The sequence below is a fragment of a genome, unplaced genomic scaffold (genome assembly GCF_019419815.1).
Source record: "Pyrus x bretschneideri cultivar Hongxiangsu unplaced genomic scaffold, Pyrus_bretschneideri_v1 Contig94, whole genome shotgun sequence".
In the NCBI taxonomy this organism is placed as follows: Eukaryota; Viridiplantae; Streptophyta; class Magnoliopsida; order Rosales; family Rosaceae; genus Pyrus; species Pyrus x bretschneideri.
Window position 1 is genome coordinate 652,101 of NW_025999836.1, and position 25,735 is coordinate 677,835.

At 36.3% G+C, this 25,735-nt stretch overlaps 2 protein-coding genes across 2 annotated transcripts; both read right to left on the reverse strand.

The window, feature by feature from the left end:
• Positions 1–7,660: 7,660 nt before the first annotated feature.
• LOC103948812 (DNA-binding protein S1FA) lies at positions 7,661–10,633 on the reverse strand. Its single transcript, XM_009359880.2, has 2 exons — positions 10,475–10,633; positions 7,661–8,167 (listed from the first exon to the last, which is right to left on the reverse strand). Exons 1-2 carry the CDS (start codon positions 10,508–10,510, stop codon positions 7,973–7,975), a joined length of 231 nt encoding a protein of 76 aa, XP_009358155.1. The 5' UTR covers positions 10,511–10,633; the 3' UTR covers positions 7,661–7,972.
• Positions 10,634–21,741: 11,108 nt separating this feature from the next.
• Positions 21,742–24,407, reverse strand: LOC103948811 (L-type lectin-domain containing receptor kinase VIII.1). The gene has a single exon (XM_048576974.1). It carries the CDS (start codon positions 24,058–24,060, stop codon positions 21,913–21,915), a length of 2,148 nt encoding a protein of 715 aa, XP_048432931.1. The 5' UTR covers positions 24,061–24,407; the 3' UTR covers positions 21,742–21,912.
• Between the last annotated feature and the right edge of the window lie 1,328 nt (positions 24,408–25,735).

The following is a 25,735-nucleotide window of genomic DNA, read 5'->3' on the forward strand; positions in this document are numbered from 1 at the left end:
TTTCCAAGTCGAAGCCACAAAGTGCTGAGGGTTTCTGGCGAGTTTTCTCATTTTCCAATGATTACAACAACGACTACCGTCGATCATCACCACCAATAGACTCCCCTAAACCCCAGGAACAAAGCCCAAGTAGTGGTGGAGGCGTCAGAGCACATATGGAGGTCAAATCGAAGCACACCAATTCCTAACGTTTCCGGCAGTCCAAGGACAATTTCAAGTTTTTCCTGGCCGAATTGGACTTGGGCCTAGGTATGAAAAATACTCTCCTCATTGAGATCTACATGCCTGTAAAATTTTTTAATTTTTGGAAATAGTTGAATTTCCCGGCGAGTAGGGGTGGCTGGCCGCCGCGTGGGTTGAGACCTCACCTGACCATCCTAGGCTAATTTTGATCCTCCGATTCCATATTTGACATCCATTTAGTGAAATTCCAAGGTTTTAATATAGTTTCGTAGTTAACCACCTAGTTGGCCGCCATGGGGTCATTATATGAATTGACGATCCGACAGTTGGATTGTCACCAAACTTTAATGCGATATAGCACGTAATATTTGAGGACATTAAGATTGATGGATTGGGAATTAGACGTATGGATCTTGATGAATTGAAATTCTAAGTTTGTAAAACCAAACATTGACCGCTACTTAATTTTAGTGATTGGCAGATATCCGACCGTCAGATCATTATGAAATTTTAGTATGTTGTTCTATGAGCATAATGAGGACCATAGGAAGTTTTGGATCCAAAATCCAATGTGCGGATCTTTCGGATCGAATTACATAGGGTTGTGAACCCACTGTTGACTGAAAGTTGACTTTCGGTCAACATGTCTTGAATTGTTTAAAATACTACAATTGGTACTACTAGAGATTAAGTGAAGACTAGTGGGCCTACAATGGTTAGTGAGTGACATTAATAAATGTGATATGGTTATTATTCTGGTTTCGTATTTAATGTTTTTTGTGGATATCACTTGATTTTATAAATGTGATTTCTATTTGAAATGTGATTCGATTTATGGATTGGAAATATTTATGAAATGTGATTTGACGTGCATATTTGAAATGTGATTTGATTTATATGATTGGTATGATGTGATGAAATGTGAGGGCTAGTAGTGGACCGTTAACCCATTATCATAGGGTTTGTTGCTTCAAGCTTGTTTTATAACCTATTTCATTGTTTCATTTCTCGCTCCGTTGACCCGTTCTAAATTTAGTACTTGTGCTTCGTTTCATTTCGTTGAGCCTTTGCAAATTGAGCACTTGGTTCATGTTTTGTTTCTTCGAGCCATTGATATGTTCTTTGGCCTTCCGCTCGGTTATATTGAGTGATCCAAAACTGGGTTTTCGCTGGGGTTCCATTGAGTGGTCCGGAATCGTATCCTACTTTAGATTTCGTTGAGTGGTTCGATATCCATTGTACTCCGCGATTCCATTGAGTCGTTCAAAATCGTATCCACTCGGATTCCGTTAAGAGGTCCAGAATCCCTTCTACTCCGCGATTCCGTTGAGTGGTTCAATATCCATTGTACTCTGCGATTTCGTTGAGTCGTTCGAAATCGCATCTACTCAGATTCCGTTAAGAGGTCCGAAATCCCTTCTACTCCGCGATTCCGTTGAGTGGTCCGAAATCGTATCCTGGTTTGGATTTCGTTAAGTGGTCTGGAATCTCGTTTCGTATTTTGGTTTTGTTTAGTGGTCCAAAATCCCATTTGGTATTTTGGTTCCGTTGAGTGGTTCGGATCCCGATGTTGTTGGATTTCGTTGAGTGGCCCAAAATCCCATTTTTTCAAAGGTGTAGGCTTCGGCTGAACTGTGTCGCTATAGCCCTGCATGTTAGTGCATTGTTGGTGTTACTAATTGATGTGATTGTGGAATGGTGTTGGAAAGTCTATGTGTGTGTGAATGGCATGATGACAATTGTTGTTTAGCTTATGGTTGATGTGTAGTATGGCACTTTATGTTTTCTGCTGGAAGTATTTTACAAAAAGTTTAGAGTTTAACAAATGGTGAACTACGAATGGCTTAATCCCTAGTTAGGGTACGTAGGCAGTCTAACGAGGAGGTTAGATGCAGTCATAAAGTATACGAAAATTACTACGAAATTCGAATATTGAGGTGTGCTTTGTACATATCCCAGAGGTGGGGTATGTTGCATATACGGATACTTGATGACTTCACGTGTCGATCATGAACGTATGTCGGGATTGGGGCATGACAAGAGGCTACCTGATTCCAGGGTTAGGGCATACCACAAAGCCTCTTTGAGGACTTATGGGGTCGTTTGGTTTTTACATATTGCTTACCAAGATAGATTGCCAGTAACGGAACTCGAACCTAGGCCTTTAAAACAAGGGGTATTCAACTTGGTTATTAGGTTAAGTCTAGTATTATATTGTCTCAACTTTTATTTCTTTGACACTCATTTTACATTTTTTTTTTTAAATATTAGAGATAAATTAAAATCTTCTAGGAATCCATGTGCAGAATATATGACCCTAAAATGACATATGAAACTTAACTAAAAGGCACAAAAACATAATTTAGATACAAGTCAAATTAATTTGTAATATACATACAATTTAGACACATTAATCTATGATAAAGGTTGATTATAAAAAGAATTTTTCATATAGGTAGATAAATAAAATTAACCTGTGATAAATGTTGATTTAAAAAAAATTAAACTAAAATCTATAAATAGGATTTATTGTCACATCCCGGGCTTAACTTCACCGTAGCACGATATTATCTGCTTTGGACCCCGACCACACCCTCACGGTTTTGTTTCTGGGAACTCACACAAGAACTTCCCAGTGGGTCACCCATCATAAGATTGCTCCAGCCCAATCTCGCTTAACTTCAGAGTTCCGATGGAACCCGAAGCCAGTGAGCTCCTAAAAAGCCTCGTGCTAGATAGAGATGAGAATATACATATAAGGCTTACAGGATCCACTCCTCTGGGCGATGTGGGATGTTACATTTATAGCAGGAAGAAGAACAAAAAATAAAATAATAATAATAATAATAATTAAAGAGATAATTAGAAAAACTTAATTTTTACAATATATTTTATCATTAAAGAGAAAATTATTTATAATAAAATAATTCTAAACTTAAGGGATTCGACTTATTTTAATAAATCGAACTACTCTTAATATTTGGTCAAAAAAATTGAACTATATCAAGTTTTCAATTAAAACAAGTAGTTAGCTATTTTAACAAAAAAACCCAACAAAATCTTGCTCCATGAGAATCTTTAAATGACTCTCTAAATTAACATAATGAATAGTCACTCTATAAACTTATAGACTTGGATAGATAATTTGACATTAGGCAACTATTCAAGAAATAATAAAACTCTCCAATTATTCAATCTCTCATCTTAAAGCTCTCTCTTGACAAACTAACAAAATATCAAAGGTTTGTTAAAATAGAGAGTTTTATTTGAGATGTTAAGATAAACTGATTTACTAAACTAATTACAAAGGTCAACTCTCCAACACTCCCGCCTCAAGTTGGTGCATAAATGTCATTCATGCATAAATGTCATTCATGCCCAACTTGACGAGAAAGTTGTAAAATGCTTGACCTGCAACAGCTTTAGTTTAGATGTCCATTAATTGATCCTTTTACTTTACGAATGGAAATTGAATAATATTCTCATCCAACTTCTCCTTAATGAAGTGTTTGTCAACTTCCAACTGTTTCGTGTGATCATGCTGGATTGGGTTGTGTGAGATATCAATAGTTGCTTTATTATCACAAAACAAATCGGAGGCCGACTTTGAAGGACACCCGAGCTCTGCGAGTAACCTCTGAAGCCATAATAGTTCACATACTCCTTTTGCCATACCCATGTATTCCGCCTCTGTACTTGATAAAGCAACCACTTTCTATTTCATACTATGCCAAGTCACTAAATTTCCCGCCACGAATGTAAAGTATCCAGATGTGAAATGTCGATCAGTAATGTTTCCTGCCCAATCTGCATCGATATAACCTTTTATCCAGCAATGACCATTCTTGGAAAACATGATGCCTATACCCGAGAAGGACTTAAAGTATCATAGAATGTGTTCAACCGCACCTATATGTGTAGTATTCGGGGACTGCATAAACTGACTAATAACACTTGCTACATGCACAATATCAGGCCTGGTGTGAGATAAATAAATTAACCTCCAAACTAACCTTTGATAACAATATTTGTTAGTGGGAACTTGATCAGGGTGCACGGCAAAATGGTGATTTTGGACTATGAGGGTGTCAACCGGTTTACAATCAAGCATTCTGGTTTCGGCTAACAAGTCTAGAAAATATTTTCTTTGAGATAGAAATATACCTTGTTTACATCAAGCTACTTCTATCCCCAAGAAATATTTCAATCCACCAAAATCGTTCATCTCGAACTCGATTGCTAGGTAATCTTTCAGCCTTGAGATTTCCTTTTTATCATCACCTGTAACAATCATATCATCCACATAAATAATAAGTGCCATCAATTTACCCATTCGATGTTTCAAGAAAAATGTATAATTGGAATTGCTCATCCTGAACCCATACTTCCTCATAGCCGTCCAGAACCTACCAAACCATGCTCGAGGTGATTGCTTCAATCCATACAATACAACTTCTTATTCAACTTGCACACCACTCCAGGTTGTCAAACCAATGCATAATCAGGTGGAATATCTATATACACTTCTTCTTTAAGACTACCATGTAAGACAACATTTTTCACATCAAATTGCTAGAATGGCCAATCCAAGTTAGCCACCAACGAAAGTAACATTCTTACCATATTAAACTTTGCTATCAGGGCAAATGTTTATGTATAATCAACACCATGCATCTGAGTGTATCCCTTGGCTACCAATCGTGCTTTGTATCATTCAATGGACCCATTAGCTTTGTACTTTATGGTAAACACCCATCGACATCCGACTCTTTTCTTTCCTCGGGGTAGCAGAACTAAATATCATGTTTGATTTTTCTGAAGTGCGTCCATTTCTTCCTCCATTGCCTTGGTCCATCGATTTCTAAAGTGCATCCATTTCTTTCCTCGGGATATTTGTTGTACAAAAGCTTTGTCGGGTTCTGATAATTTATGTGATGACACATAGTTGGCAATGGGGTATTTAAAGTTTTTCGTTGTGTCCGGTGAATATCGATTGGGTGGCTTTTCCTGGTTATGCCTGAAAGGTAACTGATAATTCGAAACATCAGATACATCAATAGGCATAGTAAAGGCTACCTCAGGAATATTCTCAGGAAGATGGTCATCTGGTGGTACTATATTTGGAGACAATGGGGAGTAGTCTCAGTAAAAGTCTTAAGATTGGCAAGTGGCAGCATTATTGTCGTGGGTAGGGACGGCATTGTCGTGCTTGCCACTGGTTCTGTGGGCAACAATGCTGCTTCTGTTGGCTGGGCTGGCAATGCAACCACTACAGGATCGACTGCTAGCTCGGCTAGTAGTGGCACCGGAAGATTAATGGTAGCATCCATGGTCCAATCTTGCTCGTTATGCAGTGTCTCCCCCCTAAAGAGTAGGGTTGGAAGAAGCTTAATAGTAATACATCTTGGACTCGGAAAAAGTAACATCCATTGTAGTATACATCTAACAGAAATGAGGGTGGTAGCAATGGTACCCTTTCTAATGTAATCCATACCCTATAAAAATACAATGGAGAGCACATGGGTCAAGTTTCGTCCGTTGATTTTTATGTAGATGAACAAATGTAACACATCCAAAAAATCGCGGTGGGAGCACCAAAACAGACGATAAAGGCATGAATGTAGCAAGCACTTGTAAAGGTGTAAGAAAATCCAGTACTCTGGATGGCATGTGATTGATAAGGTAAATGGCAATCTGAAGAGCAATATCCCAAGAGGAGCGAGTGAAGTATGGTGAGTCTTGGAACGATTTGAAGATTTCACAACTAAGGTTTATATTGTGGACCTCTAAGATATTGCGATATCCTTAATGGTAAACACATAACCATTTGAGCCTTGTGTGGGTTTGTTAAGTAACCAGTGTTAGCACAAAAACAAGGCAAGCATCATTCCGAGGATCAAGGGGTTTGGATCTGCTTGGATGCGTAGGCCTTTCAGGGTAACATAAAAACTTCTTTAATGCCAATTCAATGGCTACAGGTAGGCGCAATGCTGCATCATTACTAGTAGATCAACATCAAAGGAGATGTCATGTCAAATGCAATGAGCTAAGTACAACAAAGCGCAAAATTGAACTAAGATACGAAACTTTGGATTTCATAACCTTTTCAAGGTCTCATTTGCATTTGATGTATGGATAATCATGGTGGACTAAAACATCGTTTGAACAATGCTCAAGTTTCATGTTAAGGCATTAATGAGTTTTCTCAAGATCCTTCATCTCAAATTCCATCTTCAGGTGCGAGGCAATCTAACTCTTCTAGAGTCTTAGTGAGATTCATGTCATTAAAATAAATTGCACTCTAGCAATTTAGAATTTGACTTTTTAATTTAACTCAGAAGGGCATAGTTTATTTATATTCCTGACTAATTAAGTAATCACTTAGACGTATATATCACATCCACCCGAATTGCTTTGATTCGTAAAGTGAACGCCTCATGAGAAGATGTTCCGTGGTCTGGAACTATTTGAACCAGTCCATGTAATTCTTTAGGAACTTACATGTAAATCTTCGTATCAATATCCCCATAGAGAAACGCTAACTACATTCATAATGCTACGATCAATCACATGCCTGTTTTTATCCGTATCAATATGTATAATCATTTTTGTATACTTTTTAGCAAAACTATTTTGTATAGTTTTTTAAAAGAAATAGTTTTGAACATGAACAATATCAACAAAATTACATAAATGTCATTAGCCCGACTTATCATCGACTATCTTTGCATAATCAGTTTCAAATACATGTAGAATCAGTTTGATATAATTTTTAGTAGAACCAATTTGTATAATTTTTAGCAAAACCAATTTCAACCCGAAAATGATATTTGAGTCATCATTCTCCACTTTTTCTGCATAAGAACCGACTTATTACCATAAAAACAATTGCAAAAAGTTGAAACCAGCAATAATGGTGAGAACTGACCATTATTTGAAACTTTTTAAAGTTATTTAGCGCTTACAAATATATGTAAATTTGGACTTGAAAATCAAAGGAAAGCGAGAATTATGCTATTGTCAAGGCCGCATTCCACAAAAAAGACGAAAGAAGTAAAAGTCGTTGCCACTCTCTAATATAGGTGAACCGTATCATTGTGTGTGTGTGTGTCACAAACTTTGTCAATTTTGTTTGTCTAATAATTCAGAACTACCATAGTGAGAATCCGGATCCTCGCCGGTTCCTTTTTGTGAGGATCCCGAAGATCCGTCAATCCTATCCGTTCATCGTATATCGTGCGGTCAGAAATTATTTTAAATATTTTTATTTAAAATTAAACATAAACAGTACTTGACAAAAACTGACCACAAGATGCACGATTCACAAATCCTTAGGAACCTCACCAAAAGGATCCGGAAAGGATCCTGTTGGCCATAGTAAAATGGTCACTTGGATGTTACGTCCTATTGTACAACCAAGCATTTGGTTGTTTCTTCCGGTGTCCCGGTTAACAGAAACAAACCATACAAACAAAAATAACTGAAATCGTTTTGGTAACGGAATTCTTTCCAAGTTCTAACTATTCCTTCAACAAAGTGAAGGCTCAGTACAAAAGGGAGATTAAAAAGATAAAACTGTGTTTTAGTAACAGCATTCTCACTCCCTGGTCTCTACGATGATACCGGGTTAACTTGACTTCCCAAAGTTCCAACTAAATTTCAATCCCCTCGAGTATTAACGTAAATAAAGAAAAACCTTCTGAATCCTAAAACACATAAGGTGCTTGGAAAAACATCTGAACACTTACGACGTGATGGAGAGCTGCAAAAGAAATCAAGTCTTTCATATTTACTCTCCTGGAGCAGAGACGCCTTGCTTCAGCCTCTCCTTTTTCAGCTTCTTCTTAGACACTGGCTTCTTCTTCTTCGGGGGAAGAGTTCTCTGAGCGTACACGTAAAGTGCGTAGTTTCCTACCAGGAAAATCACCAGCAGCCCAACAACAACAATCAACACTATGATTCCAGGGTTCAACCCTTTTGCATCCTGCAAAATCACCACTGTAAATTAGATTTCCTCGCAGACACACACACAAAAGGACAAGGTTAAGGGAAAATGTAGAGCACTACTGGAATCACCACTCAACAACAATCCCTAACTATCACACTAATTAATGTTCTTCATTCAACTGGATATTTAGACCTGCTTCCAAGTTCCACAACTATGTCCAATTGAATCGAATTGTTTCCCTGTTTTTAAAGAGTTTTTCTATTTAAACACCACACCGTTTTAGTTCACCCCAAAAAATTTTGCCACCTTAATTTCCAATTTTGCCCTATTTCAAATTCGAGCCCACTACAGATATACAGAGGCAGCACTCCGATGGGCCCGGTTGCGGTCCTCCCTCCACTGCTGGTATTGGGAACACTCCCAGCATCGTACTTGCTTTTAATTTGTTTGACACTCATTTTGGTGTAAATCCATTGGTTAATTTTCTAAGGGTGTAAATCCATCACATAGTTTCTGGTCCTTTCTACATAAATTTCTGAGCTAAAAACATCTAATATGAGAGAATATGTTGGAAAAACACATCTGTACATAAAAAAGATTACAATAAGTGATAATAACGTTGGTGTGGCAGCAATTGGGAGAGAATGCTGGCCGGTGTGTAGGGTGTGGTGGATTTTCTCTAGGTTTTTTCCTTTTCTTTATCAGCTGTTGCAGGTTCTGTTGTATTAGTAAGGGTATTGGAAATTAAGTTGTTAAAAATTTTCGGGGTGAACTAAGACGGACTGTGGAGGTTAAATAGAAAAACACAATTTTCAAATGGGTGCATCCCACTCCCAGTACATAATGAAAATATGGTTTTGGGAATTGAATTTGTGGCAGCAGTCTATAGGGTTTATCATTTTTATCATTTCTTTCCTAACAGAATGCGAGAGACCACTTTTTTGATTTACCAGAAGCAGAAGATAAATTAGTAGCAGGTTATCAAACCAAACACTCAGGTATAAACATGACTTATTTTATTTCTATATAAGAACTAGTGAAAATCCCACTGGCTTAGTCCTGCTATTCCTTCAAATAAATAAAAACAAAGCAGTGTTTATAAAACTAGACAGTGAAATATAACAATTTAGAGACAAAGACTAATGACCATAATCTATCTGCTAGGACCCCGTATTTTGTAAGGAACTCTATCTTCCTCACAAATCCTCTTTAAATGCACTATTATATTATGCCTAGAAACAAATTGAAAGTGATTTCTAGGGAAAAATTACAAGTGCGAATTTTATTTCACAGTTTCTTCACTAATAAACAAAATCCAAAAGCTTGTGTAAAGAAGGACGAAATGAGATTCAATCCCAATAGTCTTTAGACTTAAACTACGAGTCATCAATTGGAAGAATTATTGACAAGCATGCACACATGCACCCAACCATCTAGAAACTTCGTTGTGAAATAGAAAGTGACTCATAGTTGAATAGAAACCCACTAGTCGAATAGACTGGTGACAGCCGTGAGACTCAAACTCATGGTTTGAGTTCAAACTTCAAATGGAGACCAATAACGCCAAACCCATTTCTATATGAATCGAAATATATGGTGGTTAGCCAAATATAGGTATAGCAGATCGACAATAGACCTATTACATTTTCATCAACGGACAAAAAACCCATTTCTATACGAATCGAAATATATACTCATGCACATCATTTCCACGTAATTACATGCATTTCAAGGTAAACAGGCTAGCATCATTCGCTAAGAAAGGCCAACATTTTACAATCATTCAATTCGATAAACCAACATAATTATGCAGAAAACCACCCGTGAGGATAACAATTCTGGGTAAAAGTTCCTTGTCATCTGAATCTCTTATCATGCATTGAACTCGCAGATACATACAAGAGCATGAGAACCAAAAATGCATCAACAAGGAAATCAATCAATCAATAAATTAACATAAATCCAACAAAAATAAGGTGGCATTTGATTTGGCAGTTCTTAATTTACACCTAACACAACAAATCCAATAAAAACAGGCCTGTTTCCTAATTCAGATTCAATCATGGAAAATGTCCAAAATCTGGGTTTCATCCCAGTTTTGGAATACCAATTTTCAGATCACGAAAATGTTTCATCAAGAAATGTAACTCTGTCTAATCAACCAACACACAAGCCCCAGACATTTAATATGCCACAAAATTGAAGCATGCATGCATAAGTGTCGCTTAGCAGGACCTCAAAACAGCTGAAAAACGAGAAATCTAAATCCCAATTCCAGAAATAGAAAATCCAAGATGGCTGATTAAATTGCAGGAGATAATTGGGGTTTCTAAGAAATCATACCGAAGGAGGGACCTTGTCCTCGAACTGGTCAGCCATTGACGTCCTGCCGCTCTGTGCCTGAGAGACTTTGAGAGATCCGGCTCACTGTATCAACTGTGGACCAGAGAGGGAAAGAGGGTTTCAGAAGAAGTAAATACGAAAGGTGAGATCTGATAAGGCATGTAATTGGAAAAATTAGGTGTTTGGACCAATCAGATACGGCCACTTGGATTGACTTGTCACTGTGATTGCTACTTTGCGTTCCAGCATAATGTCATGTCAAACACAATATATAAAAATATTTTTTTTTTTTAGCAAAAAAATATTAACAACGCTAAGAGAACAAGAGATAGTTGATGTTGTCAATTGAATATAAATGTTAAATTTTTTTATTTTTTAATAAACATGTTAAATATTTATTTATTATATATTAGACCCTATAGTTACATTATTTATTAAAAAACTATTAAAATTGATTTTAGTTTTTTTTTTCCTTCTATTAGTTGTCAGTAGGATTTATGCATTAAAAAATTAAATTATATTTGACTTCTTTTTTATTTGCTGTAGAAAAATTTAAAAAAAAAAAACTAAAAAATAAAGAGTCAAAAGACACAACTACCACATTATATATCACATAATCACATCTGAATGTCTTACATTCAATTTTGGGGTTAAATGGGCTTCGAATTGAAGATCGGCCATCAATTTCTGAGCTTTTATTGAAGAAGGCCTATAAATTCTCTCCTGAATGGACTTGGGCTTTTATTGATTCGTTAAAAAATGCCTATAAATTCTCTCCTGAATCTTGGGTTTTTTTTTTTTTTTTTTTTTTTTTTATTTTTGGAGTAAACTGTAACAATGGTCGTTCAACTTTAATCAAATTGGAACAATAGTCTCTCAACTAAAAATCAATTACCATTGGTCCCTCAACTCATCAAAATGTGTAGCTATGATCATTTTTGTCAACTTCGTCAAAATGAGTTATGTTGGAAGGACCATTACTACAGTTGGGTTAAAGTTGAGAAATCATTGCTCCAATTGAGTTAAAGTTGAGGGATCATTTCTCCAGTTAAATTAAAGTTGAGGGACCAATGGTAATGGATTTTTAGTTAAAAGACCATTGTTCTAATTAAGTTAAAATTAATAGACCATTGTTACAATTTACTCTTATTTTTGTGTGTAAATCATATTGTCTCACTTAACATCTTAAAATCATAAATATGTGTCACATGACTTATATCGCTCGATTTCATCAACTCCATTACTAAAACTTTTAGTTCAGTCGTAAGTCTCATTACCTAAAACTTTTAGTTTTGTCTTTCCCAACATTTAATTTTGTCGTAAGTCTCATTACCTAAAACTTTTATAACATGATTACTTATCATAAATTTGTAAAGCAAGGATAAGAGAAATAACGAATGAGAATCAAATCAACTACCCTTACCGAATCTCACATTACTTTGATTTAGATTTTTTTTTTTTTTAAAGGGGGATAACTAGTGGCAAGTCACTGCTATCCACTCATTTCGGAGGTTAGAAAGACTCACCGAAGCATTTCAGCCTCGCCGTGATCACAAGTCTAGCTTCCAGCCCAACAATGGTTTCGAACCTGAGACCTCCAGTTTTTAATTTGAAGGAAATTTCGCAATCCGTTCTTTACCATTAGACCATCAGCTTGTAGTTAATTTAGAGTATTTGATTAGTAATCTTCAAGATAAGACGCTTATTTTTATTTTCAGTTCCGTAAGTTTTAATAGATATGTAAAAGTCGAGAATCACAACAATTCCTGACAAGTAAAACATGTCGTTACTACTGAACCTTACTTCCACTCCAAAACCTAGCCGATCCGAAACCATAGAATTTGCTTCGACAATTGATACCATGTTAGATAACGGTTGAGGATTTTATTTTATTATTATTTTTCTTTGTTTTCCAGAAAGGGGCTTAGGATTAAAGGTTTGACTCGGATACTTACAGAGTTTTGGTGAACAAATATCAGAAAATAGGATTTTTTTTATTTTTTATTTTTTATTTTATGGATTAGTGAGATAAATTAATAGGTATTTACAGAGTTTTGATGGTGAATTTGATTTGAATTAATTAATATTATTATTTTAACCGTCGGATAAATTTAGTCGTTCGATCATTTTTATTACCGTTAAAATTAATTAAATTGAATATGAGTCGTGTGATTGAAAAGAAATGTCGCGCCATACATAAATAACCCACGAGGTACAACAACCATTAGATGCTAACAGCACTAATCCGGGCCATAAAAAGTTGCTTTCTATGCGCTCGCCCGCAGACGATCTGTTGAGGTGGGGCCCTTGGCCCACTTCATACCTTATCCATCTGGTGGGACAGCTAACCCAAAGTCTCCCCCAAAAACCCAAAATTTTCACCCCCAAAATACATTCCTTAGAGAAGTTTTGGGCCCAAATATTCGGTTTTTTTTTGGTTTCTTGCCTCCCCTCGGAGCCCCTTGGAGAGAGCTTAAATAATCTCAACAATTCACACAATGTATGTACAAGCATCAAAAGTGATTAAACGAAATCAAACATCTTTAACTTGAAAATAGAGAAAGATCTGTAAATAGAATAAAACACACAATGGTTTGTTATTTTCACATTTATTGAAAAATAAGAAGTTTATAACACATTATTACATGTACCACTCACCTCAAAATCTAAAACCTCGACAAAACAAGTCCAGTAACAATCTCAACACATCTCTAACCTAAACTCTCTATCTTTAATATCTATATATAGATATAATATAAGTGTGTGTGTGTATTCCCACGTTAATTGCAACATTTTGCATGCTGCCTTCTGTATGCTGTATACAATAGAACTCTACTACTATTTATAGTGCCAAAAGCCGGCAAATTGAGTTGTTCTCATTGGGTACATATCTGGCCTCAACTTACATGGTATGAGAGATTTTTCAGGGTGACCGTCACACGAGGTGGTACACCGCGTGTTATTATACAAATGGTGGGATATGTATGTTAAAAAATTAATAACTTAAAAAATAAATTTCCCACCACTTACCTAAAAACACGTGGTGTACTATCCGTGTTCTCATCACAATTAAAAATTTCTCATGATATAAGTCGCTCAATTAATCAACACCTCATGCTAAATATATGGATCACGTCAGGTTGCATGTGATATTTATGCCACATCAACTCATAGACTCACCATCTCTTGATTTTTAGGTTTATTGGTTGGCCGCCTCCTTCTAAGCACCATTCCACGCCAACCTTGCAGGGTTTATTAGTCATCATGCCAGTTGTTCATAGCCTCCCATGGTCATCTTTATAGAGTGCTAGAAAACAAATACATAAAAGCAAATGAATTTCAACACAGTTAACCTCCACAGCAAAGAAAAAACCAAATTTAAAGAAAAGATTTATCTAAAAACACCAAAATGCGGAAAACTAAGCTTAAAAAAAAAAAAAAAAAAAAGAGAGAACCACAAACTATATAGCTAAAGTAGAATCACACAGAAACACAACAACACAACAGGCAGGAAAAATTAACAATGACATTTCCCGAAAATAAAAAGGCAACCAAATCATTCACCCACAAATACCATTTAATTATATCTAGCATTTTCAAATGTTTCAATAAAGTGTCTGAGTTGCGAAAGGACTTCAGTGCTTGCAAGTTAAAATTCTTAAATTTTGACATACCACTATAATTGTCTCTAATTTCTATAATAATCAGTCAAAACCAAATTGGGTACATGACTTAAGAATACACCCAAGGTCAATACATTGTTGTAACACGTTGTAACCATCAATGTATGTATACAGATAGACACATCTGACATGGGAAAAAACCAAAAAAAAAAAATCAGTAAAAAAACTTACTTTGAAAATATAGGAAAATAAATACATAAAAGCAAATGAGTTCCAACACACTCAACCTTTATAGCAAAGGAAAAACCAAATTTATAGAAAGAGTAAACTGTCGATTTACCCCCTGAACTTTCACCTAGCTTTCGATTTCCCCCTAAACTTTTTTATAAAATTAAGGACTCAAACTAATTTTTTTAGCCAATTTGCCCCCTACCGTTAGTTTTTCATATATTTCATCCATATTTTTGTTAGGTGAGACCATGTGCACAACATGTGAGGGTAGTTAAGTCATTTCACTCTTAAAAATGATTAAAAAACTGAAGAAAAAAAAAACAAAACTTTCTCTCTATTTTTTCCCGCTAATTCCTATAGTCAATTTTATTTTTCCCTCTCATTCCTATGCATGAGAAATGACATATGGTGTTATTGTCTTCATAAGTAGCTAAGTTAGTCTTTTTCTTGAAGCATGTACCACCATTTTTATTTTCTCTAACAAATTAATAATTTGACAAATGCTCATGGTGTTATTGTCTCCAAAACAGTGCATTAATATAAGACATGTTCATAATACTCATAAAAAAATGTTCAAGATAATTACATATTTTTCATAATGTCATAATAATCCCAATACAATTCCACAAAATGATCCTTAAGAAGTTGGAAAACATAACACCCTCAACCTTACTCAGCCATCAGTTGTGAAAATAGGTTTAGGTACAAGATTCCAACCAAACGAGGAAGGCCATGGAAAGTGTAGTTGATCTCCACGTGTCATGTGCCTTTCGAGCAGAATGTTTATACTCTTGTTTTGATAACTAAAACCTCATTTTGCTTGTGTTTGGTTTAGTGGAATGCCCATATTTTGTAATCGAGATTTTATGGGTTATATACCTTATGGATGGTAAAATCTCTTATATTTTCCAACTTCTTAAGGATCATTTTGTGGAATTGTATTGGGATTATTATGACATTATGAAAAGTATGTAATTATCTTGAGTATTTTTTATGAGTATTATAAACATGTTTCTTATATTAATGCACTCCTTTGGAGACAATAACACCATGAGTATTTGTCAAATTATTAATTTGTTAGAGAAAATAAAAATGGTAGTACATGCTTCAAGAAAAAGACTAACTTAGCTACTTATGAAGACAATAACACCATATGTCATTTCTCATGCATATGAATGAGAGGGAAAAATAAAATTGACGACAGGAATTAGCGGGAAAAAATAGAGGGAAAGTTTTGTTTTTTAATTTATATTCAGTTTTTTAATCATTTTTAAGAGTGAAATGACTTAACTACCCTCACATATGGTGCACATGGTCTCACTTAACAGAAATATGGATGGAATATATGAAAAACTAATGGTAGGGGGCAAATCGGCTAAAAAATTAAGTTTGAGTCCTTAATTTTCCAATAGAAAAGTTCAGGGAGAAATCAAAAGTTAGGTGAAAGTTCAGAAGGTAAATCGACAGTTTACTCTTTATAGAAAATGTTCATCTAAGAACATAAAATGTGGAAAAATAAGGCAGCAAAAGGAGAACCCCAAACCATATGCCTGAAGCACAACCACACCGAAAACAAAAATACGGCAACTGGAAAAATCAACAGCTTCGTTTCCTGAAAATAAAAAAGCAACCAAATCATATACCCATAAACACTATTTAATTATAGGAGTAGGATTCTCTCCCCTCCTATTCCCATCTCCTTCACTCCCCTTCTCTCATATATTGTTTTTTGTTTTATTGTCTTTATAAAAAAATCAATATAAAATGTTGACGTGGTTAAACTGTAACTATTCAAATAGGATAAAAATGAAGAGAAGAGAATCATCTTCCTTAATTATATCCAGCACAACGAAACCAACCCAGAAAACGAAAACCATTATTTTACATAGAGTAGGCGCTATCTAATTTTTAGCAGTCATAGAAGCCACATCAAAGTACATGCACTGAGAGACTACACATTCGTTGTTTCTCCTGTTAAACACAACCATCAACATGCATAATTTAAAAAAAAAAAAAAAAATACAGATGGATCTCTAACATGAGGCACACAGACATAAATTAGAATCAACCGGTATTAACACGGAGGTATTAAAAAACACAGCATCATAAAAAATCGTAATCAAATCAGCTAACAACAAACAAACCACTGATCTGGTTTTGCTCTGATTCTTGTTATTTAACGTGGTGTATTTCTAGGTTTTAGCCAAAGATCATCTTTGATGGGCTGAAAACACTAAGCTTTTCCAAATCTCCATAAGAGTGCAACCTCATACAACAACATTGCAGCCCTAGCCATTCAATGGTTGTAGTATCACCTAAACTCTTTATTTCATTGTGATTAATTTGAACAAACATTTATCATATTGTTGTCAATGAAAGAGAAAGAAAAATGACATACCTGAAGCACAACCAACGTGAAAATGCCAACACAACAGCTGGGAAAAACGAACAACAACGTTTCGTAAAAACACAAAACACAACCAAATCATACACCCATAATCACAACCACAACACACACACAAAAAAAATGCAAAGCACCGTTTGTTAAAAATAAAATTACAATAAAATCACACAGTCACACTCAGAACCCCAATACAGAGAGAAAACCCTAGCATTCTATAAGCCTCACCCCCAAAAAAAATCCAAAGGAAACAGTTAACTCTAAACCTCCAAAATTAGCTAAACCCAAATTAAAACAGAAGATCTAACTCTAAATACAAAATTAATGCAAAAATAGAAAAAAAGGGCAACCAATAAGATACACAATTAACCACAAAACGGGAAGACTTGAAATGCCAAGAAGCCGAGGTGCGATGTGCATGCGCAAAGATGAGAAGACGAAGACAGAAAAGTAAAAACGAAAGAAAAAGTGGTGAAAGAGAAGCTGCAAAATGAAAGGTAAAAGTGAACAAAGAAATGAGTGAAAATGAAACAAAAAGTGAAAAACCCTCTCAATAGAAACACCGCCGATGATCAAACCAGAGGTGGAGCAATGAGAGACGCGCGAGAAGCAAGGGAAAAACGACCACTTCACTGGCAAAGCAGAGGAAAAAAAAAAAAAAACCGAAGACCATTTTGGGGGGGATTATCGTCCCCGCACTGTCCATGAACAGTGCACTTGAGTTTGGGGTTTTAGTATAGGTATACAATGTATACAAAAAACAAAATAATAAATATGTATATTTAAAATATGCCTCCTCACACTGCCACAGGCCCACAAACCCACCTGGCATTTTGATTTAGCAGTCTTCTTATTTAGACATTTTTATTTTGACTTCTTCAGCTCTTCTTTTTATCATACAATGTTGTATGATAATATGAACTGTTTATATTCTAGGTTATTATTAAAATATCATCTTTGCACACAAAAAATAGCTAAATTCAAAATTGTATGGTCTATTAACACTCATAATTGGGAGGTTAATACAAGATTAGTATCGTCACCCCTTAGAAGACTCACGATATAAAGCTAGAATTGACAACAAGATTTAAGTGGGTCACCCTTAAAAATGGACTACATCCACCGTGGTGGCTTGATATATATTGATGTGGATTACAATAGCTCTTTAAAAGTGTACTGTAATTTAACTCTCTTTGATCTGACCACTTATAAGGGGGTGATCGACCCTTTTATGTAAGCACTGAGTGAGCCCTACAAGTATTGTGCTCTTAATTCTCTCACTGCCTTATCATTTAATGGGCCAAACACGTAGATATGACTTATAAGCTATTCCTCTATCCTCAATTACCCACTCAACATGTGGAGAAGAAGTGACATTTACACAGAATTACTTGCATGATTTCTCGGATCGATGCGTCACGAGCGCATTTCTCGTTAGAAAGTGGTTGAAATGCACTCTATCCTAGCTAGGTCTAACAATATTTATGTCGCTTCATAAACTTCTTTTCTTGTTGATGGCCAACATATAAGTGCTGACATCTAGACAAACCTATCCTTGGAGCTTCGTGCTAGAGAGTTGTTAGGTCTACCAATTGGCTTTAGCAGTCGAAAAGTACTTTAAGTTATGTGCTCGTCTCTTCTTGTCAGTGAACAATCCAGGGCCATGAGAGGTGGTTGATGGTAGTCATCTTTTGTTCTTGATGTGGTGCTTTGTCATCTGAATTCCTTGGGTTGGGTTGCTTGATTTTCTTATCTTTTGGTGGTCTCTCTCCAAGCTCATCTATTGGGCTCAAAAACACCTACACATTATTTTAATGGGTCTAAAAGAATCATGCGTTAACATGATCTTTTAACATTAATCAATAAACAGACGAACCATGTTTTCACTATAAACACTGAAATCTTAACAATGCTAATTTAACGGTTAAACAACTTTATATTTGGTTGATTTTTTTAGAATTGATCTTTAAAGGGTGGCCTAAAAATTAGACAAATCTAATCATCAAACAACATTGTAGAACAAAAACGAAAACCAAGAAGCTAAAACAAGAAAATTTGAGTGTGAAGGTTGCAACAGCCTTCTTAAATATGCAAGAATGAAATCAATGTACCTAAATAAGCAGTATACACGTATTTTAGTTCAACATTTTCAGTGCTGACAAGATTCTAAATTACACATGTTAATTAACCTTATATAGGGTACCCGTCCAAAAGAAAATGGTCGTATATGAATGGTCGGTACAAGGCATGCTTCACCACATCTGAGATTTTGAGCTTTCTGAAGAAAAAACAGTTGGGTAACTTATTTATCTCTTATCCAGTTTCTTAGGTTTTGGCATTGCTCTCTGTTTTCAGTAAATTCACAACAAAAAATAGAAAACAACGAGTTGGGCAAATTGTTTTATTTATTTTTATCACAAAGAGGTACAAATGTGAAAAAAAAAAAAGAAAAAAAAAGGGGTATCTGCGCTTTCTGCATTAAATGGATTCATGAACGTTATTAGTCACTTTCATATGTTCAGACCCAAATATAAAAATAAATAAATTGAAGAGTATATATATATTCTGTAAATTTGTACATTACTCTGACAAGGATGAGCTGTATCTGGGCCGCATGAGCAAGGAGCATAACGTCGACCGGAGAAATTGACAGATAATGAAATTTGTGTTATTTTAGATACTAGAAAGTTAAAAGAAGAAAATGCTATTTAATTACTAAGTGATTGGAGAATCGGTAACTCATGGGTTAAAAGATTATTTGCGGGTGCCAATATCCTGAAAGTTGATGTTTTAGGCTTTTCAAGTTATTCTGATTAACGTTTCTTTTGTTCAACGTGTTAATTTTGAATCCGTAATATAAAAATTCGAAGAAAAATATGATATCACAAGACTCTTTTGACAAGCAACAAGCTCAGTTGAAATTTGGACGAACTATGTCGTTTAATGTGTTTAATTTAGATTTTAATATTATACATACTTTTATTATTTTATTATTTGTTTAATTTATCTCGTATTTGGAGCTAGGGTTTGCTAAGACTAATTAATCAACTTTTTAGGTGTAGTCCTTGTTCCACTTTGTTGTCTTGTGAATTTTCAATTTGATTTTGAGGCACTAAACTTCAATTCATGCCAGTTATGTTCTGCTATTGGTTTTGTCGGTTATTCTGTCAAACTGATCGACATCTCGTTTATTTTGTATAGTATCGGCCTTTAAATCTGTTTGCATATGTGTTAAGTTTGATTTTTTTAACTTTAGGGGGTGTATTTAATTGAGAATTTGAGTGACTTTAATGGATTTATAAATTCATGGCTCTCCAATTCCTTCTAATTCCTCAACGTTATCAAATTCTTTAAAATCAATTTCTAATTGAATACACTAAGATTTCTAAGGATTTTAATAAACTATCTTAAAATTCTAATTGAATACACCTTAAATTTTAAAGAATCATTATCAAAAGTTTAAGTACTTAATAATTATATTCTCGTTTTCGTAGCATTTTGTTGACTTATGTCATTAAAAGTCTGACCTTGTGCTTTACATACGTGATAAAAATTTACTGAAAGTTATAATAGAATTGACGGTTGAGAGGTATTGACATGAATTGAAAGTTGAGGGAACTCAAAACTAACTACTATGCCTTCTTGTAGTGAATTAACAAAAAATTACGATAAAATTGACGGTTGAGAAGTATTGACATGAACTGAAAATTAAAATTTAAAGGGTTCAAAGTTAAGCTGAAAGTTGAGAGAGCAAAGTCTAAAATTCAAGGGCATTTCTTAATGCTAGAAATTTATTTTTTACTTTATCAATTAACCATAACCAAAAGCTTGGGGGAAAGTAAAAGTGGTAAAATATACTTTACCTAATAAGATTAGATGCCTCCGTGATTATATTTCAAAGATAAGCATCTTGTATTGAAGAACCCAATAACAACACTAATTTTAGAAACATTATAAAGGAAACGCAAAGCTCAAAGTTCGGGAAGAAAGCAAAAGAGAAAATTCAAAAAAAGTACCTTTGAAGATTTTCCGACTTGATGTTACGAATATGTCCTGACGCTGATGGTGCTAAGAGTAACTAATTCCGTCTTAAACTTTAGTTACCATAAACAAAAAGGAAAAATAGTCTATTTAATAATCATTATGCAATTGTTTTTTATGGTATACATAAAATTGAGTGGTATTAAAAATAAATGATTAAAATAAACATTAAAAAATACAACAGTTGTAAAAAATAAATCTAACAACTAAATACTCGTAGCAGCAGTGTTACAGATCGTTGTTGTCATTATGATATATTTTGTCCGTTACACCGACCAGCACCAAGTCTTGATGAAAGAAGTTTCTAAAAAGCTAATATTAAATATTCATTCATTTCCTATGCTATACTTTACCAAGCCCCTACTCAAAAACTCTAATTTCCACTTTTGATTATATAGAAATGTAACCGGATCCTTGTAAACTGAGCATCCTGATCAAGAAATTCAAACCGTTGAAATTTAATTCAACGGTTACAGTTATTATAACTTTTAGAAGAGCCCCATATTTGCATTTGTTGGATCAAATTTTAACGGTCTGAATCCCTTGATTAAGAGGACTCAGTTTACAAGGATCCAAAGAGTATTTGGTTCCTATAGGAATCGACATTACTCGAAAGAAAGCATTACATCCACACCCCACCTCCCTCTCCATGATGCTAATCTTTCAACGACACTCACCAATCAACGTTAAGACAATGACTTCCACTCATCTCTTAATACCCTCCTACCAATGTGACCCACTTCAATTTTTTGTCGAACCCGGATATTTCGATGCAAGAGGAGGAATTAACTCGGGACCTTCGACGCACGAGGGGGTTACCCTTATTCACTAACAAACGAACTCGAACTCGAGTATTCAGGTGCAAAAGTGAAGATTTTTGGTCGTTTGAACTATAAGTCATTTCGGATGCTGCAGATGCAGAAGTACTCTTAATTACTTGAGTTATAAGTCATTTAGACACATGTTAAACGTACTTAAGAGAGTATAAATTATGTATGTATATAAACAAACTTAGTACCAAAATTTGCAGCTAATCAAGTCCCTAATGAACCCTTTGCATGTTATTGTGTCATTTGACTCATTACATACAAAAAACAAATTAAATATCAAATAAAATCTACACCGTTAGATATTATAATTAATCAGACGATGTGATCACCGCCGGCGGCGGCGCCGAAGCTGAGTTCGGAGGAGGAGGTGGAGATGGTGATCATGCCATTGCAGTCAGAAACACTGTCCTGCAAGCTCAACAAAAGATGTGAAGTGCTGAAACTTGTACAAGGCTTTGTTCTTGGCACAATTGGGACTTGAGCTTCACCCACCAGCATCTGAACCACCCCTCTCATTGCTGGCCTACAATTAGGGTCAGGATGTGAGCAAGCCAGCCCAACCAGCAGCACCTTCCTCATCTCCCCCTCATCAAATTGCCCCTCCAATCTCGGGTCCGCCGCCGTCAACAACCGCTCATCTCTGTGCAATCCCCACACCCACTCCACCAAATTATTACACGCTCCTGCTTTCCCTACCCCACTCACCTCCCTCTCAATTGGCCTCCTCCCACTCCCCACCTCAAGCACCACCGCCCCAAAGCTAAACACATCCGTTTTCTCAGTAGCTCTGCCTGTCAACAAGTACTCCGGCGCCAGGTACCCCATTGTCCCGGCCGCCACCGTGGCGTCTGGCGACTTATCGTGCTCGATTTGCCTTGCCAAACCGAAATCCCCCAACCGGGCACTGAACCCTTCATCCAGCATTATGTTACTGGTCTTAATGTCCCTATGGATCACCTGATTTTCACATTCTTGGTGCAAATAGGCCAGAGCAGAGGCAACTCCCAATAGAATTTTTCGCCGGTGCGGCCATGGAAGCGGCGTTCTTGCCTCGAACAATGCCTTGTCGAGACTGCCATTCGGCATTAAATCATACACCAACAAAATTTCGCCCTTCTCGTGGCACCAGCCTTGGAGCCTCACCAAATTCCGGTGCCTGAGAGTTCCAATTATCGACAATTCCGACAAGAACTCGTTCTTCCCCTGACTGCTGTGGCTGCACCTCTTTACCGCGACAATGTCACCGGTGTCGGATAATATGCCTTTGTAGACAGTTCCAAAAGCACCATGCCCGATGATTCTATTGGCATTGAAGCACTTAGTTGCTTCCTTGAGCTCCCTGTAAGTGAACTCCTTCGGCATTTTGATGATATCCGAAGCGAAATTCGAATCCGATTTCTTGACTTGTTTGACTTTCTTGGAGTAAACCCAGATTAAAACACCCGCAAACACAGCCAAAACAAAAGCGGAAGCGGTGACAACTCCGGCGACGGCTCCTGGACCTTCTCTGCAGAGCTGGTTATGGCAGGAAGAAGACGACTTGCTCTTCTGATTAGTACCGCTAGCAGTACTAGAAGAAGACCCACTTGGCGGCATTGAAGGTGGTGGAGATTTTACTGAATTGGCAGTTGGGTTCATCAAAGTAGTGCTCGGCGGCGGCGGAGACGCCGACCCGGATGGCGAAACAGGGGAATCGAACGACGAGCTGAAGCTCCACCACTCGACGCTGTGAATCTCCGTGCTTCCCTGGGTCGACCCGGAAAACCCAACGTACATAAAATCGCTGACGTACTGGGCTAGATCGAGGGAGAATGATAGAACCGGGTCTTTGGGTTTCAGATTCGAGTACGAAACCGAGACGTTGATGACCTTACTCGACCCGTCGTACTCGATCCACGAGTTCACCAGATCGCCGCTCTTGAGATCGATGTCGACGGCATCCAGATCGCTGACACGTGTCGACACTATGGAGTCCAGATCCAACCCGACGTGGTTGCCGTTGATGTCCTTGAACTCGACGTCCATGAGCGTATCGAATTCGACAGCCACGAAACCCGACCCTGTATCCGGACCCGACTGAAGGCCGAGGAACCCGCCGGCGTCGCCGAGAGCGACGTCGTCGGGGGAGATGAGGAACGCGAGACCGCCGCCGATGGAGGAGGGGTTGAGGTTGGTGACGGAGAATGAGAAGAATGTGGAGAAGCTCGCCGGGACTGGGGAGGAAGGCTGGCGGAAGCGAATGGGTTTGGAGTATAAAACGCGGCCGGCGCCGGAGTTGGGAACGGCGAGGTCGCGGGTGAGCCGCACACTCCCATTGCTCAGGTGGGCATCGCCAATGAGCTTCAGGCTGCTCAGAGTCAAGGTGCCGAAGTCAAATTCGGTGGCGGCGACGACGGTGAACACGGCGGCTTTGGAAATGCAGAGAATCAGAATGTAAAGGAAGCAGTGAAAATCCAACATTGTCAATGGCGATGAAGAAAACCCATCAGAAAATTTTCTGTGGTGTTTGTGGAGATGAAGAAGAAGATTGAAACGGAACGAAGAACCACGGGGTTTTGGTTTTTCAGAGAGAGGAGTGAGAGAGTGAGCAGAGAGAGGGAGAGAGGAAGAGAGAGCGATGGGAGTTGTATTCTTTGCCTTAAAACAGAACAAGGCGGAGGAATCCAACAAAAAATACGACCGAGAGGATACAGGAGAGAATCCAAAGGAGACAGGTGGACTGGCATTGCGCCACGTGTCCTTTTGCAACGGTTATTTTTTTCGGTGGTGATAGACTAATGGGTAGTGCAAAGAAGAGCTATTTAGTCAGTATTTGTAAACCATAATACGTGATTATAGATAATTGAATTTATATAATGTATTTATTTTCATTTGTGTCACGTAACATACTTTATAAATTTATTCTAATAAGTTAATGTATCTAAGATTATCTTTAATGAAAAGTTAAATTACAATTGATGATTAATGTGGCAATCTGAAGTTCAAATTTTATGTTGCTTTAATCGAGTTGTCAAAGATTATTTTTTTTAATTACTATAGAGTTTTAAATGGTTGTATTTATTAAAAAAATTGTTGCAACAAAATTTTATTGATTAAAATATTAGTGAAATAAAGGACCTACTATTAAGCTAATTAAAAATAAATTCGACTTTGATATCAAATGCTTCAAATTTGACATAAAAATAAAAAAATTATGTCAAATATGCAAAGTTATATCTCTACTTAGAATTTAACATTTTATTTAGAGATTAACGTTATTCTAGATTAATAAGATAAGGAGGTCTTTGCTTTCTGGATTTCAGTTTGGGAGGCTGGCGCCATGAGCAAATATAGCAATGGGCTTTTACGGGAAATTTCCGGTGGCACGTGGGATGTAAGGAGCATTTGTTGTCAGTTGTCACGCTCCTTTCGTTCTGTTTTCTTGCCAATTATTTTGCTTTACGGGTTAGTCAATAATGTCGCCTAATTGTCAATAATTAAAGTTACTTGCATGGACTTTTGAGATTTAACGCGGGTGAAAAACTATTCTTACAAATGTTTTGTCACGTATTTAAAAGACAGCTACTAGATATCTCTCAATCCCCACATTATAATCTTATTCATTATAAAGAGTTAAAAAATTAAAATGATATCCTTCAACCCCCTTTTATTCTTCTAAAATAACCTCTAATATACTGTTTCTATACTCACTATTATTCGTAAAAAATTGAAATGCTATTTGTCCAACAATGAAGTCTTCTCAGACGATAATCGACCAACAAATTGATGACTCTCCAATGCTCTGTTGCTGTGTGATTATGCACTCTAATAACTACCACCTATATCAAATCATCATCAGTTGCTAGCTTTTAACCCTTAATTGAAGTGGACATTCACACTTTTTCATTTCAGAATTTCTTCTATGCTCATTCTTTATTTAATTTTTTTTTTTGCGAATCGGCTTACATATTGTTCATTCCTTTTAAAACACAATGTAAGTCTAGGGCTTCTATTACCTTATTGCGCCCAACCTTATTTTATATATATATATATATATATATAGGCAAACTTATAACTAAAATAATTTGGGTTTTAATACAAATAGTCCCTGAAATTGACCTTCACTATCAAGACGGTCCCTGAAATTAAAAATCAA